The 17,248-nt window shown below is 35.1% G+C and overlaps 1 protein-coding gene and 1 long non-coding RNA gene across 5 annotated transcripts; one reads left to right on the top strand and one right to left on the bottom strand.

Moving 5' to 3' along the window:
• The first annotated feature begins 181 nt into the window (after window positions 1–181).
• Prp4k (Pre-mRNA processing factor 4 kinase) lies at window positions 182–14,553 on the top strand. Of its 4 annotated transcripts, none has more exons than XM_034983946.2 (10): window positions 182–297; window positions 3,522–3,558; window positions 5,538–6,705; window positions 7,056–7,196; window positions 7,909–8,187; window positions 9,389–9,477; window positions 9,928–10,074; window positions 10,400–10,668; window positions 11,114–11,490; window positions 12,785–14,553. In XM_034983946.2, exons 2-10 carry the CDS (start codon window positions 3,548–3,550, stop codon window positions 12,989–12,991), a joined length of 2,688 nt encoding a protein of 895 aa, XP_034839837.1. In that variant the 5' UTR covers window positions 182–297; window positions 3,522–3,547; the 3' UTR covers window positions 12,992–14,553. The 4 variants fall into 4 exon arrangements, with proteins under 4 accessions (XP_034839837.1, XP_069364627.1, XP_069364626.1 ...); XM_069508526.1 differs by lacking the exon at window positions 182–297 and adding an exon at window positions 2,071–2,157; XM_069508525.1 differs by lacking the exon at window positions 182–297 and adding an exon at window positions 2,136–2,229.
• Window positions 14,554–14,897: 344 nt separating this feature from the next.
• Window positions 14,898–16,397, bottom strand: LOC117995928 (uncharacterized). Its single transcript, XR_011238403.1, has 2 exons — window positions 15,666–16,397; window positions 14,898–15,558 (listed from the first exon to the last, which is right to left on the bottom strand). It is a non-coding gene; the product is annotated as an uncharacterized lncRNA (long non-coding RNA).
• Window positions 16,398–17,248: the final 851 nt, after the last annotated feature.

Below are 17,248 nucleotides of genomic sequence, written 5' to 3' on the forward strand. Positions count from 1 at the left end.
CATAGATTATCTACTATGGGCTAAGGTAGGTACCTAATAATCAAATCAAAGAGCTAATCCAGAACCACAGGAGGTGTGTCTACACTCTATGATCTGCTATAATCTTAGGCGTATGTACCTTTTTTTTCTGGTCGGTGGTATGTACTCTGTGATCTTAGGCATCTAGGCTTTTATTTCTGGTCGGTGATCTTAGGTCAATGGAGCATGTTCATTTATTTCTGGTCGGTGAGCATGTTATTGGTCTGTGCAATGGAGGTTTGACTGGGTTTGACCAAGTTTGATCGTAATTTATTATAGGTACCTACTCAGTTATTTCTCTCTTAGTACCATAGATTATCTACTATATACTAGAGATAGATGTGCGACTCTAGATTTCTTTTTCAAACTTACGCGTGTGCTCACATCTAGAGGGCACTAAAAGCGCGCTAGGCGTGCGAGAGCGCGAAAATTTAAATGCTATTTAAATGTACTTTACTAGAATATTTTATATTTTTGAACATGTTTTAAAAAAACATCAATAATTCCATTAACGTTTGTTTAAAACATGTTTAAAAATATATATTACAAGACTGACTCTTTAAGATACTAAATTATAAAACACTATAGAAATAAAATAAAAAGGTTTTAAGGTTTTGTAAAATATTTTATTTTCATAAATTCGTAACTAGGTACATAAAATACATACCCAAATTCAAGACCCACGAGATTGTGAAATAGGTAACGCTCAAATCCAAAATTTTTGGTTATTTACTTTTCATAACTTTCATATTACTACCACAACTGGTGTATTTCAACGATCTTCAAACTGGTGATTGCAAATTTGATAATTCGTAACTATATATTATTTCATTATCAGTCTTGCTTTCTAAATGTTTTCCTACTATCTCTTTTCATTGTTTAAATGGTTTCAAGGAGAGGAGTAGCCAGGTTTTGGAAAGCCATGCAAACATCTGAAAAAGTAATAACATAAAATATGCATTAGTCTATACTTACTTATTGTACTTAATTAGTTGATAGCTGATACCTATAATATAAAAATAACTTAGTCAATAAAGTTCAAAACAAATGTTGTAAGTACACTTAATTACAAAACAAAAAAATTACAGAATTAGTAGTTAATAATCCATAGCAATATGATAAAATTAATGCAAAAGTGTGTCAACCTGTCTGTATGCTAGCTTTTTACAGTAAATTTGTGTAACCGTTTATGATGAAAGTTAGTACAGAGATAACTTGCATCCAGGTAAGGACATAGGCTTCTTTTGTCACGGAAAACTCAAACAGTTCCCATGGGATTCCCAAAAACCCTAAATTCACGTAGACAAAGTGGTGGTCATCATCTGTTTGGTACAGAGATAGCTTGCATCAGACGGTTGTAACTTGTAGGCCACATTTATCCCGGAAAATTGGACTTCTCACGGGATTTCTAAAATAGTTTTTTCGAGCGGACGAAATTGCAGGAACAAATATACCTAGTATCATGATAAAATACCTAATGTGCTAATGGTGCCTTAATGGTGGATAGAGTTTGACTCATTGAAGTAATTTTGAGTTAGATTACGAGTAAGCTGATTTTATACTTACCGAATTAGTCACATCCAGACACACATCGAGATCTCCGTGGCATTTTTCTGCACAAATATATTCACAGAAAAATCATTTCACAAAGCAAAAACAAGTCCGTAATCCGTAGATCGTTCAGGCATGAATCGAGTCACTAAATCAATCCTTAGAATATAGTTATCGAGGTGGTGAAAGGAAATACAGACTACAGAGTCCTGTTATTAAAGCAGGGTCAGATAAATTTAACAGAAATATAAATATTTACTACAGCACACGAAAACATGAAAACTAGGTTATAATTTATTAACGTCATTAAAATTACACCAATGTGCCCGCCATCTATTGACGTCTTTTGTAAACTGTTCTCTATTTGTTTAGCCGTGCTCGCGCTTAGATGGCACCACAAGCGATTTTCAATTTGCGATTTTTTAATGTTCTAGAGTTGCACCCCTATGCTTAGTACCTAGATAGTTAAATTAATGATCTAAAATTAGTGTATATCGACGTAGAACTAACAAGTATTAACGTTTTGTGTAAAAATTTGCTAGGTCGCAATTTGTGATTACAAGGTTTTTATCGTGATTGGATTCATAGGTAGTTCAAACACAACACAGCCTTATAGATGTTAAAAAATTGTGTTTTCGGCATAATAGACTGTTGAACAATGTAACAATAACTTTATACTGTATATTACGAATTTGAAAAATTAACACAAACACTTGAAACAAATAATACAAGCATCGATGTAATACAAGTCTGTTATATGTAATAGCAGAGGCTTCCTTCTGCCGTGGCTATTTACCACCCTACTGACAAAGCTCTGCAGCCAAGTAATATAGTATTCCAGTGCAATACATTGTAGAAACATATAAGGTTTATTAAAAATGCTGTACCCCCTTCCAAGTTAACCCGCTCCCATCTTAGACTGCATCATCATTTACCACCAGACGAAGCTCACAGTCAATGGCTAACTTGTAATGCGTTAAAAAACAAAAAAAAAGTTGCATACATATATTATCTGGGAGCCTATTCCATTATTATCACCCAGTTTACTATTAACGTTAATGATTAATAGAGGAAATTGTGAAACAGCACCGAGGAATTTGATGCTTAATGTGATCTGTTGTATACTGCCCTTAAACAATTTATGATTGAAATGCTGTTGAGTCATCATTATCATCAATCCATCACTGACTCACTACTGAGCATGGGTCTCCTCTGAGAATGAAAAGGGTTTAGCCATAGTCTACCACAGTAGCCAACTGCAGATTGGCAAGTTGCTCTGCTTAGCTGATGATTGTCATTGTTAAAATTTATATAAATAATAATCAATTGCTACTAACTGCATGTATAAAAATCATACCTTGAGAGCTCAACTGATTTGGCTGATTTTGTTGTTTTATAAATGTCAAAACATTTTGTATAAAAGAAGTTTTTTGGAATATTCACTTAAAAAGTCAGTTTGGATGGTAATCTCTATTATGTATATAAAAATGAATCGCTAAATGTGTTGCTGATCGCAAATCTCTAGAACACCTTTTTTTATAATATTCCTTGAACTACGAGGACGGTTCTTAGTGTTCTTACAGAGAGCAAAATTTAAAATAATTGAATCGACTGTTAGGCGGTACGAAGTTCGCCGAGGCAGCTAGTTTTAAAATCTCTTCTAAATTCTTAGTTAAAAATCTCCATGCACTTTTCATTTTTCTCATTAGTAAAGTGCAGTACTGCTTACTGTAACAAGTAAAAGTAAAAAAACCTCCCTAGTAAAAAAATAGTTATTATCAATTGACATTTTGCTTTTACAACAACAATAATCTACAGCTTTACCAATGATTCAGTCTGCCTAAAACATAGAGCTACGAATCAGCTTAGCTACATGATCTTAAAGTAGTAGATATACATTGGTAATCCTTTTGACATAATATATTACTTTGTTTAAAAAATTTCTTTTCCAGATTTCGCCAGTCTATTTTAGAGAAACATGGGCAAAGAGTAAGTATTTAACTTAGAATATGTTTCAAACTAGACACTATTTTAGTTTTTTATTTTTAAATTCACCAGTTAGTTATAGAAGATTATCATACTAACTATACATTTGAAAAGATCTTAAGTTGTTTCTAGGTTAGAAAAAATTTTGCTATGTTCTTGTGCTGCATATATTTGGTAAACATAGTGTTTACATACTCTTTGTTTGGTAAAACTTAAATGAATTTAAAACAATGCAGCTGAAACATGACAGTCTTCTTGATAGCTAATTTCATTTAAATACGGCATCAAAATAGTATTTGACCATTGTTTGACTGTGAATATCTGATTTTTTGCCAAAATTAATAGAGTAGCCCAAAAGCCACAAAAGAAATTATGAAAAGGTGCTTGATAATAGTTAATGGTTAGATCTTCTGCAGTTGTTCAGTTTGGTAAAATAAATTAGGCATCTGTAGATGTGGTAAATGCCCGTGTTTGAGTGGATCATAATTTTTCAGCTTAATTTTTAATGGCTCCAGCATGCCATCACAAATGATAATTTCACAACGTGTGAGTTCGAAAACATGGGCATTACTTATTATTAAACAAAATATAAAACGCAAATATACTTGATCCTGGCTGTTAATGTAATGCATTTTAGAGAAAAATAGAAGAAAAAACCGGCCAAGTGCGAGTCAGCCTGGCGCAATGAGGGTTTCGTACTACGGTCGTATTTTTTCGACATTTCGCAGGATAATTCAAAAACTATGATACATAAAACTAAATAAAAATCTGTTTTAGAATGGACAAGTGAAGACTATAGTTATCTTACTTAAAAAATTGAAAATACTAATAATTAGTTCATGACCACAATTTAATTTTTTTTGTGTGATGTAACCACAAATTCACGGTTTTCAGATTTTTCCCCAAATGTCAGCTATAAGATCTACCTACCTGCCAAATTTCATGATGCTAGGTCAACGGGGAGTACCCTGTAGGTTTCTTGACAGACAGACAGACAGACAACAAAGTGATCCTATAAGGGTTATTCCTTTTGAGGTACGGAACCCTAAAAATAAAGTTTTATAAAGTTTAAATCACCTTATTTTTAAAATACAGCTTGTTTTTAAGTTTAGATTTAGTTATAAGTATAGATTTACCTTGATAGTGACAAAGCTAGCTGGTTGGCAGGACCAGTTTACCATAAACAGGTAAATGTTAATGCAGAGATAGCTATCCAGTCTATCAGCCTTTATCAACCAACTCACTATTTCGGATACAGGCTCCTAGCCCAATACTATACATAGCTGTATGTACATGCATAAATATGTAATAATAATAATACCTATATTTGGTCATACAAAATGACTCCTCACGCGCCATTTTAACTATTCTAACTTCTGTACTTCGACATGAAATTTGACACAAAAAGTTGAAATGGCGTGTGAGGTGTTAAATTTTACGCGTTTATATGATGTTTACATGTCATTCATAAAATTAATAGATATCAGGCTCCATTGATTGGTCTTTATTTTACTCTGTAGTTAATTGATTGTTATCACTAGTCTATTAAAAATCTATTATAAATATCATTATTTTGACTGTGTCATGTAAAACTGCAAGTACTATGCAAAATATTTGCTGTTCTTCTTCTTTCAATAATATGCTAATTGTTTACATTTATATTTCACCTACTTCATCAGTGGTTTTATCTGTTGTATCTACAAATACATGTGGTACAAAGAACAATAACATTACTTGTATAAACATGATTGCATCCAACTTTTCCATCGATATTAGTATTAAAATTAAAAATCTACCAACTGTAAAAACAAGGTGTGTTTCAATAGTAAGACAAAAACCCATTATTCTCATCATAACTATTAAAAGCTGATAATATACAAATAATATTACAGAGTTGTGCAATGTATTGTAAATGAAAAGGAAAAAGGGAGAATTGCATCATATATTGTAAGTACCATACATTATAATTTATATTGTTTCAGAACTAAACTTGACTTAGATAAGTCAACTAATGGCGATGTCCATGATGACGACGGTAGAAAAAAGAAAAAGACTAAAAAACATAAAAAACGTAAAAGAGTGACAGATGAACAGGATGAAAAAGCCTTTAAAAAAAAAAAGAAGTCCAAGAAGGAAAAGTACAAAAACTCTAAGGTTGAAAGTGAAACATCCCTTTCTGATGTTGAAGAATTAATTAAGAAATCTAGACGTTGCAACAAGCCAGCGAAAAAAGAATCGTCACTGGATACTCCCTTGATAGACAGTATAAAAACTCCTAAATCTAAAAATGGTAACACAGCAATGACGACGTCGCGTAACAGCAGTAGAAACGACGTTACACAGAAATTGGATGAAACTTTAGAAATTATATCATCCAATTCCGAAACAGAAAATTATCAGGAAGATTGTGCTAGTCCCGAACTAACGGTAGAGGACGATCTAGATCTTGAAGAATTGATGAAACAGAAAGAACTTCTGCAAGCTCGGTTAGTTGCTTACTACTCAGACAAAAGTGATGACGAACAAACAAGAAGAAAAAAAAGTATTGATGTGATCTGCATTAATGATGAAAAAACTAAAACTCTCACACATAAGAAGGATAAAAAAGACCTTGATTCTGAAATGAAAAGAAACAAACACAAGTATGGCAAAGAGCGACCATCTAGACGACAAGAAGATTTGAGAGAAATTATTAATAGAGAAAGTAGGAAAGAAATGGAAAAGAGATTAGAAGAGAAAGAGTATCGTGAACGCAAAGAGCGAGAGCGTCGAAAGGCTGAAGCAGAGAAAGAGAGAGAACGTGAGCGAGAAAAAGAAAAAGATCGAGAGAAGGAAAGGGAGAGAGAAAAAGAGCGTGACAAAGAGAGGGAGCGGGAAAGAGAACGCGATAGAGATCGCGAAAGAAAACGAGAGCGTGAGCGTGACAGAGATAAGGATCGCGATAGAGACCAACGCTCTTCTGAACTGAAACGTCGTGATAGGGATACTGTGCGTACACGACGGTCCAGGGATAGATCACTTGTTGCGCGTCGCGACAGACGATACTCTGATCGTGATCGTAGGTCACGTGAACGAAGTAGAGATAGATATAGACCTCGTTCGCGAGACCGAGAAAAAGATTTTAGATCAGAACATAAAGACAGACATATAGTAAGTATCAAGTACAATACATATCGACCTCGCCGTAGCTCGCCGTGTTGGGGTGCCGGCGTGATAGCCCTAATGCCGCACATCGCCTGTAGCACGAGATGTGATTAAAAGCTGCCATATTCACCCAATTTTCAATATTCAGTGTCTTCTCTGTCCAGTATGTATAGGTATATGTATATAGCTTTACTAATACAACGTAACCATACGTTATATTAGTGATACCTGTATTTTTAGAACTCATTAATTTGACTGAGTTCTAAAAACATAGTTATTTTCGTAGGCTAATCATTATTAATTACATATAACTTTAAATATTAAGCTTTTTAAGATGCCTTTTTTTTTTGTTTCAGACCACAACAAACGAAGTAGCTCAAATAGTACCCAGCTCCAGTGATGAAGAATTAGACATATCTATTAACACAGATGATGAAGAAGAAACTGAAGAACAAATCATTGAAAGGAGAAGGAAACAGCGGGAACAACTCTTAAAGGTTTGTGCTTGTTTCGCTTTGGGGAATGTAACTATAGTATATTATTAAGTCTTTTTTTAGATTTGTGTAATGGAGTTCCAATAGCTGTTAGCACAACCATGGGAACCTTATTCGAACACTGGTATTTATTTATCAGAGAATCAAAACGCATACTTATCAGTACTTATCAGCAGCCAGTACTTATTCACTCGTACCCGTTTTTGTACGCAGTATACCTATACGGGCAAATCGTGATTGGGAGACTACGTATTTGGTTCCTGGCGGGATAGGGAATTTATAATTTCTAACTTTGCTCAGGTGTGCTCTGGTGTTACTGTAGCTAGCGGCTAGTGTGGACTAGCCAGTGCGGCCAAGCGATTTAGATGTTCCCGAATAATGCCACACAAAAACTGATGAGTGGTGAGAACGTAATGAAGACAAAACTTACCATAAAGGTATGATTCCGAACCACGCTGCACGCAGCAGCGCTGCCGCATCATCACAGGACTGTGACAGCTGGTGACAGCACTGTTGCGGCAGTGTGCACGCGTGCAGCGTGGTTCGGAATCATACCTTAAGCGCCACCCCCTGCGGCCATGTCGCTACCCGAACAACATCAAACGTCAGCTTCAATTAATGTGGATACTGTTGTATGCTGTAATGTTCGTAACATCTCTAGATTAAGTATGCCACTCACAGAAGTTTATATTTTAAAGTAACCAAATATTTTCAGAGACTGGCTTGTAATAACAGCGGTTCTGCAACAGAGAAGAATCAGGCAGCATCTGACATAAAGAAAACTGAAGTAGCCACTTCTGAAACTAAGGGCTCTAAGGAACCTACAACTGTTGTACAGTCTAAAAAAGACGTTATCGAACTGAAGACTGAAACAAGCACTGCATTTATAAGAAACATTGAGAATGAATCCAAAACCGGCGGCAAATTGGAAAAATCACTTCGAGGCAGTGAATGGGATATGTTTGCGGATCAGGACAATTTCGATAGTGTTGATGTAAGTTTTTCATTCCATATTAATATACTAATATTATAAATGCGAAAGTGTGTTTGCCTGTCTGTCTGCTAGCTTTTCACGGCCCAACCGTTCAACCGATTTTATTCATTAAAATCGGTTGAAATTGGTACAGAAATAGCTTGCATCCCTTTTATAGGGTTCCGTAGTAAACAAGGAACCCTTACAGTTTCGCCACGTCCGTCTGTCCGTCCTTGGTTAATTTCAGAGACTATTAGTGCTACTATAAATATTAAATGTGAAAAAGTGGTGAAATAAAATTGTGAAAATATTTTTTTAGGGTAGCTCCCCTTACATGTAAAGTGGGGATGATTTTTTTTTCTTCCGTTTGTAAAATATGATGTTTTAAAGTGCTAATTTTTATTAGAGTCCAGTGTGTCCTCCCCCCCCCCCCTCTATCAGTCAAATGGCAGTATATAGAACGTGAAAAAATTCACAGCAGTAGTATATGTCTGCAGGGCCGTATTATAATCGTAAAAAGATTGCTCACTAAACATCACGTCATCGTCCTCACCGTTGTTGTGATATCATCATCTATAAAATCGAACACGCTGTGCATAGTGATTCACTATTTGTCTGGCTCTTGCCAGGGGCACTTCTCAGTAGACACTGTGTGTGTCGACAGGTTTTATTATTATTGTGGCTGTTGCCTAATGAGGTTCCTGTTTGTATGGACTAGTTGATATTGTAATAATTAGGTATTGGTTGGTCTGGGACCGGTATGGGGATGGAGGAGCCGGTGTAGGTAGGGACCTAGGTAGTGTTACTTTGTCTAGTCATGGAGACGTTGTTGTCATGATTCATAAATGAGGGTTGCTATAGTTATTGAGGGTAGTCTCTCGTAGTGCGAGAGTATCGTTAGTGCGCCCATGAAGGCTCGGTTAAATCTAATATGTTGTAATCCTGACTTATCCGGTTAGTCATCAATCATCATCATCTTCATGAAGGCCGTTTAGCCTTATTTTACCCACATATATATAATCAATTTTAAAGGAAAACTATCATGGCTAAGTAGGGTTCACTAGGGTTAGGGTAGGGTTGAAAGTTGATCTGTTTTTCGAGGTTAATTATTATTGTACATAGATATTATGAGTTGCATATTAATGTATGTTATAGTTTAATTATATCTATTGTATTTGTGATTAAATTGGCCGGTTTTAACTATAATGTTTTCTCATTGCAGACTCCAACTGCAGGAAAACCCAGAAGTAAAAATGCTTTGGAAAATCCGTCTCTTACTGATAACTGGGATGACGCCGAAGGTTATTATAGGTATGTGATAAACTGATGATAATAATAATTCTTTATCCATAGTAAATGCGAAATTGTGTCTGTCTGCTATCTTTTCACGACCCATCTGTTTAACCGTTTTTGTCGAAATTTGGTTCAGATATAGCTTTCATCCCAGGGAAGGACATAGGTTACTTTTTGTCCTGAAGTCGCGTTCATCATCTACTTGGTACTTGGCGTTCTCCACCTTGACGCCCGCCCGTCGTCTCGTTTTCTGCGCAAATGGGACTACGAAACCTTCTCGAGTGTAGAGGAACATATTTTTCGCGTAAAGATCATCCACGATTCACGCGCGGATGTAGATGTATTGTGGCTGTGATACACAACTTAGCCTGCAGTGAAAAAATACATTATGTTTTCAAGCAATAATCTAGCCGCATCGAACGCTTCTTCAAAATATTAAGCATGGAAAACAAACTTCTGTGTTTCCAGGGTACGGATAGGTGAAACTCTGGACAACAGATACACTGTGTACGGTTACACGGGCCAAGGCGTGTTTTCCAACGTGATCCGAGCTCGCGATCAAGCTCGCGGGAACACTGATGTCGCTGTCAAAATCATTAGGAACAATGAAATCATGTGAGTTCGTTTAGCGAGAGTTGAGCTTATTCTGAATGGAAGTGTACAGTAGTGGATCGCCCCAAACTAAGGGATCGTGGATTTTTAATTTTTTAAAGGGTTATATTTTGTTTTACGATACCTATTTCACTATTGCATTTTTGAACTGCTTTGATAGTTTATACATCGTCAATTTTCAATGTACATTTTTATAAATATTTGCTTTGTTACCAATTAGGATATAGGATTTCTTCATCCACCAGTAACTTTTTAATACATGTTAATTATTTTATAATTAATTTGTAATTTTCTGTATATTTTGTAACATTATGGTTTTGTATTTCAGGCATAAAACTGGATTGAGGGAATTGGAAATCCTCAAGCGTTTGAATGACTCGGACCCCGATGACAAGTTCCATTGTCTTCGTCTCTTCCGCCATTTCTTTCACAAGCGCCATCTTTGTATGGTTATGGAACCTCTTTCTATGAACTTAAGGGAAGTGCTTAAGAAGTATGGGAAAAATAGCGGAATTCACATAAAAGCTGTGAGGAGCTACACGCAACAAATGCTTTTGGCATTGAAATTGTTAAAAAAGACTGGCATCCTGCATGCAGGTAACGATTATGTCTATTCCTCAGTAGTTCACCGGTTTTGATCTTTGTCATTGTGGAAGGGCACACACAATAAACAGTAGCTAGCAGGAAGTATTATACATCGACCTTTAGAAAGAGATTTCGACTTCGTAGAGCGTTGTCTCTGTCACTTATACCTACCTACGAAACCGCTATCTCTTTCTAAAGTTTGATGTACAATATTTCCTTATGGGTACTGTGATACAAAAGTTCTTATTCAAATAAAACTAAAAAAGTATTTTCGAATCGACAAATGAATGTCTAACACAGGTTCAAAATGATCTTCCTATACCAAGATGAACCAGTGTTAGAAATATTTTTATTTTAAAGAACTTCTTTAATGTACAAAGGCAATTCGTATACATGTACTGTGGATATTTAATATATTTATTGGAGTTTTTGGTTCTTATATTTATTTTACTTTCAGATATAAAACCGGACAATATTTTAGTGAACGACAGTAAATTGATCTTGAAATTGTGTGACTTTGGAGCTGCATCGCATGTGTCTGATAATGAAATAACGCCATACCTTGTATCAAGATTTTATAGATCTCCAGAGATAATCCTCGGCGTCCCGTACGACCATGGCATCGATATGTGGTCCACAGCATGCACTGTGTACGAGCTATCGACGGGAAAAATTATGTTCAGCGGTAAATCCAATAATGAAATGTTGAAATATTTTATGGACTTGAAAGGAAAACTACCGAATAAAATCGTCAAAAAGGGACATTTCAAAGAACAACACTTTGATAGTAATTGCAATTTCTTGTACCATGAATTGGACAAAATTACAGAAAGGGTAAGTAGAAAAAAAATTGTCTGTTCAAATCCTTTACTTTGTTATCTGACACGAACAATAGTACATTACTGCACGAGACCGGGAAGTAAGCTTTTTCTGGTTGAGTGTGAGTTAGACGGCCGAGCCTTGGGCGTCTATATAATACGAGGCCAGAAAGGCCCTCCCGGTCGAGGCATGTATGGTGCTTTTCTAAAAAAAATTAACAAGTAAATAATTTGAAAAAAATACGTTTTTCTAATTCGACCTCCACTCTCAAATTAGGAGGTATGCAATTAAAATCATAATATCCTCACTTGAAGCAATTTTATCTAATAGCTAACTTGTTTTAAAACGAACTTGTATTTGGTAGAGTTCGTAATTAAAACTATTTAAGCTAAAGAAAACAGAATTTGGAATAATCTTTCTTCCTGAATATCTTGTATATTTTTAATATTCATTTTTTTTTCTATAGTTTGGATTCGGAACTCTACCGAATAGCGCTTTCAGTACACAGCACGGTTATCCGTATCGGATTTATTACAGCGATGCGAGGAGGCTGCGAGCGCTGTAAGCGTCATTCGGATCAAATACTTATTTTTTTGTGGCCATATTAATAAAAGGCGCGAATTAGAAAAGAAAATGCTTACTTCCCGGTCTCGTGCAGTAATGTACTATATCATAGTTACCTACTTATTTCTGGACAGTTGTAAGGAACAAACATTATTCCAAATTCAAACACTTATGATATGTAATTAAATTCCATACTTACTTTTCTGTATAGTAGTAATACTGTCCGGAAAGTTAAACTTTCGAACCAATCTACAGAGTATGAAATGTGCACATTTCATTTCATTTTTAGAAAAAATATTTTTATAATACAATACTTAATGAGTTCTAAATTCTTGTTGAATATGTTGGTTTCTGAAAAGTGAAAACAGCTTTTACACATTGGCTGGCACGCATGGGGCCCAATGTACTGAAGCCATAATGTGCAATCTCAATGAGTGCAACCTAGAATATTAGACTAAGTTTATATTAGACAGAGGAATGTGCAGTGCTTAGACAAGCCGCCAAGTGCTTACAAGCACGAAGAAACCAATATTATAAGTGGTTTTTTTTTGTGTGGAAAAAAATGGTTCTTCTCAGTAGGAAAGGCTTTCCGAACCAGTGGTAAATGCATTTGACGAGTCAGAAGTACTTGTAAAAGTTTAATTGATGCAATGCTCTGTCAATTTTTTTAGGATTTTTGGTTTGAAAAGGTGTGTCTCCTGTTAGCATTTGGATAAGGTAATAAGGAGTTCTTTCATTGTTGCAGGAAAAAATAGTAATAATGTCAAGTATAAAGCCTACGCGCGATCTACAAGCGGAGCTAGCACCATCCCATCACCGCTTACCGGCGCCTGAGGCTAAGAAGATCACTCAACTTAAAGACCTGCTCGAGAGAATGCTTATGTTGGACCCCTCGAAGCGGGCCTCCGTCAATCATTGTCTCGCTCATCCCTTTATACAGGAAAAAATTTGATTTACTGTATACATGTGTCACCTAAGGTGCGGCCATCTACTTTCATGCGTACTATAACTTTAAGTGTTTAAACTTGTTCAAAATTATTTTTTATGCATTAAAACTCATTGACTTAAAAAAATATGCGTACTTCAAGGATTTTAAACTTTTTTAAATCACGGCATTATTTTGTACGCATCTAATTTTAAATTTGGTCTATAAATATTTATCATGTTACCAGAAATCTAGAAAATATTAATATTATACCTACAATCCTGGCCAATTTAGGAAATGAGTTAAACAACTTGTCACAAGATTTTGATTGCATACATTTCCTAGGAAATTTAGTATATAAATATGAATACAAGTAGCTAAAATTTATTTAACACTTTTTTCCTACTGATTTTAGGGATTCCTTCATTTCCTAGGATTTGTATACAATGAGGATTAACATTTCCGGTGACAATAACTATGACATCTTAAAAAGTTCAAAACCAAAGCTTTTTATATATATCTGACTACTTGACTTGATTTACATTATAATCATTTACAATAAATTTATTTTATTCAAAACTATTAAAGCTTATTTTTTACAGTTACAGAAACTCGTCTCGTCTCGTTCATATTTTAATAATAAATGTTTTTTACGAAATTGCAAAATAAAGTTACACATTTTATAGGTACTTGTATTTTTTATTTGATGGCAACTTGACTGTGCCACATCTTTCCGTCTGTATCTATACGCGAAAAATGCATATCTACGGCTACGGCGTTTCGTGAACGAAAGATCTTTAGGACCCATATATTATACTAAGAGTCGTCTTTCTATTATGTCTATGTATGACTGTTTCGTTGTAATAATAGGCTTTATACAATTATTACTACTACTCAAGGATAGTGAAGGCTTGAAAATCGTATCTAAATGGTCATTCAAACGGAAAAATAGACTATATGATTTAAAGACAATTGACTAACTTCACAGAACATTACTCTCAGGTTTCCTCACAATGTTTGTTCTTTAAATCGTTAAGGTTGTTAAGCTGAAGTGGCAATGGGCAGGGCACATAGTTGGCCCCCTACTAGGTGGACGGACATCAGACGAGTCGCAGGGAGCCGCTGGATTCAGGCGGCGCAAGACTGGCATGTGGAAGTCCCTACAACAGACCTATGTCCAGCAGTGGACGTCTATCGGTTGATGATGATGATGAATTAAACTTAATTAAAAATATTATGAAATCTTAATTCATAAAAAGATTCAGAGTCAGAGAAAACTACTTTCATTTCAGATTCGGTTTTTCCATTTTATAATTTTTTAAGAGTAGTCACACTGTTATGATAGCCTAGCGGTTAAGACGACGGCCTCATAGTCTGAGGCCCGAGGTTCCACCTCGGGAACGCACCTCTAACTTTTTGGAGTTAGATATGTGTGTTTTAAAGCTGGTCGTTCATTTGATTTAATGTTAAAGAAAAACACCACAGATGCATACGTCATAAAAGTTATCTGCATGCCAAATTTCAGCCCAATCGGTCCAGTAGTTTAAGTTGTGCGTTGATAGATCAGTCAGTCAGTCACCTTTTCCTTTTATAAATTTAGATATATGGGACTAACAGAAGGATAAGCGTTTCATTAAAATTATCTTTATTTCAATATACTAATATCATATAGGCAGTACAGACAAGGTTACAGTAGTTATTAAAATCAAACCCTACCACCAAGCCCCACTGGTGATGCTCACTGCACCTAAGTATTGACGTACGAAGCCCTGTTAGCACTGCTCATGACACTCATCAAGTCAAATAATATAATATAAAACATGTATACAACTAACTAACAACACAGCAATGATTGACTCAACCTAAGAATTCTATTAAACAAATTATTCATTGTTCATTTGATTCGCAAGAACTGAATGAATTACACTTTAAATTGTTCATAGTAATAAAATGTATTGAAACCACTGATTGAAACAAGAAACAAATATTATAAAATTTCTCCTTGATACAGTATGACACAATGTACCTATATATTAAATGAAATTTGAATAAAATGTGCATTTTTAATTCAAAGTGCACCTCTAAGATAATCATATTTGTATCTCCTTTTGTCTTGTATTTGTCCAATTTTGGATGCCATATCACATTCACGACACCAGCCACAGAATGTGCTAGTAATTACATGGAATGGACTTCGGTAATATAAGTTTGTTTCCTTCAAACTTTTGTTTTTCTTATGGCATCTGATATGCAAAAATATTTCCAGCAACATTAGTATCACACAGACAAGACTAGGGAAAATCATAAGCGTGGGTATTAAAAGTAGCATCCGTGGACTTGTTGTGTTTGCTCCTGTAATTATTTTTTCTTTGAGATCTTGAAACTTTTTGGTCTTGCTTACATAGCCACGAGTAAATCCTAAGAATTTGTGAGTACTCCACAATCGGTCAACAATATATATATCAGGTAGCTTATTAATCACTGCCCGCTCTCCTGTTTCGTCATTTACATGATAGGTTATAACTTCTCCTGTCTCTTCATCACAGCTGTATCTCTTTAAACTGGCCATTTTTAGTGAATAATAATTCAAGTTGCTGAAATTGATCATTGTTTATAAGTAGGGATACTTTGGTGAAGGATCAAAATATTTATAATAATAATACACTTTATCTTGCAAGAAAATAACTTATAAAACTCTAACCTTGGAGTGTAGGTAATTAATAATTTGATTCTTGTTCTAAAAAGCACAAAAAACAATTTATTATACGCAAAGTACATACAAGTACGCTTACCGCCGTTAGTTTGATATCTACAGACTACATATCTGTTTATTATAATATCCAGTTATCTTTGATAGGTAATAGATTAGGGGGTCACAACAAATTTGGTAACCATCACCGATATGGATTTTGTTGGGTTCAGAGGATAGACTATTGGTCCGGCGGATCACAACAAATTTGGTAACCATCACCGATATGGATTTTGTTGAGTTCAGAGGATAGACTATTGGTCCGGCGGGTCACAACAAATTTGGTAACCATCATCGATATGGATTTTGTTGGGTTCAGAGGATAGACTATTAGTCCGGCGGGTCACAACAAATTTGGTAACAATTTGGAACCCTAAAAATCGAGAAAAAGGGCTGTTGCTCATGTAGAAAGTAAGTGCTAGCCTTACACATCTAAATTAGGTAAAAACTTAACCTACTAAAAATTTGGTTGCGCTATGGAGCAATGCTGGTTCAAAAAATCTGCTTATATGGAGCCAAAAAAAAGAATTGAATGGATGTGGCTGGTGATGGTGTGATAAGTAAGCTCTAGTTATGCTAATATATAAACCCCGTGAAGGCTGATCTAAGATTTGGTTGCCTTTTGGTCTATGCAAACATATTGTTAAAATAAAAATGATTAGGAATATGGCTGCTGATGGTATAAATAGTAAGTAGGTACCTACATACTACCTTTACACATACAAATTGTGTAAAAAAAAATCAGAAATTCGGTTGCGTTTTGGAGCAATGCCGGTTCCCTTGTCTTTACCTACTATAATAAGTCTATGGCACGGTAAAGTTAATACAGTAATGTAACTCGGCCGTATCTTTGAAATAAATACCTACCTACAACATCGCGGTACGATGCAACGTGATTGCTATTTGCTTGTCAGTTTGATTACAATATGACGTGTATGTTTGTTTATTCTGTTCCAGAGAAGTTGAAACCAAAAAAAAAAGGAAACCAAAGATAAGCAGTAAGTGTTGTAGGAGTTTTGTTTTATATATTTTGTATTTATAATTTGTTCCACTTGTTCACTAGGTAATGCCAGCGACTGTCTGAGTGGATTTAGATTTTTAAAGATTCCATGGGAACTCTTAGATTATATGGAATAAACAGTAGCTTATGTCCATCTCTTGAATATTGTAAATATGTACCGAATTTTGTCAGAGTTGGTTATGTGGATGGGCAGTTAAAAGTTGACAGACAGTACATTACTGCATGAGACTGAGAAGTAAGTATTTTCTGGTTGAGCGTGAATTAGACTTGACGAGGATGTCTATAACATGACACCAGTAAAGCACTGCCGGTTGATGCATGTATAGTGCTTTTCTAAAAAATGAAACTCATTAATTTTTAATAAAGTATAAATTGTACTATGTATTTTGCTATGTATTTTTCTGGTGGAAGGCCTCGGCCGTGGCTAGTTTCCACCCTACCAGCAATGCCATGTCGCCAAGCAATTTTGTTTAATGAATAATTTAAAACAAACAGTCAATTCTCGCCTTTTTAC

The sequence above is a fragment of the Maniola hyperantus genome, chromosome Z (assembly GCF_902806685.2).
Source record: "Maniola hyperantus chromosome Z, iAphHyp1.2, whole genome shotgun sequence".
NCBI lineage: Eukaryota > Metazoa > Arthropoda > Insecta > Lepidoptera > Nymphalidae > Maniola > Maniola hyperantus.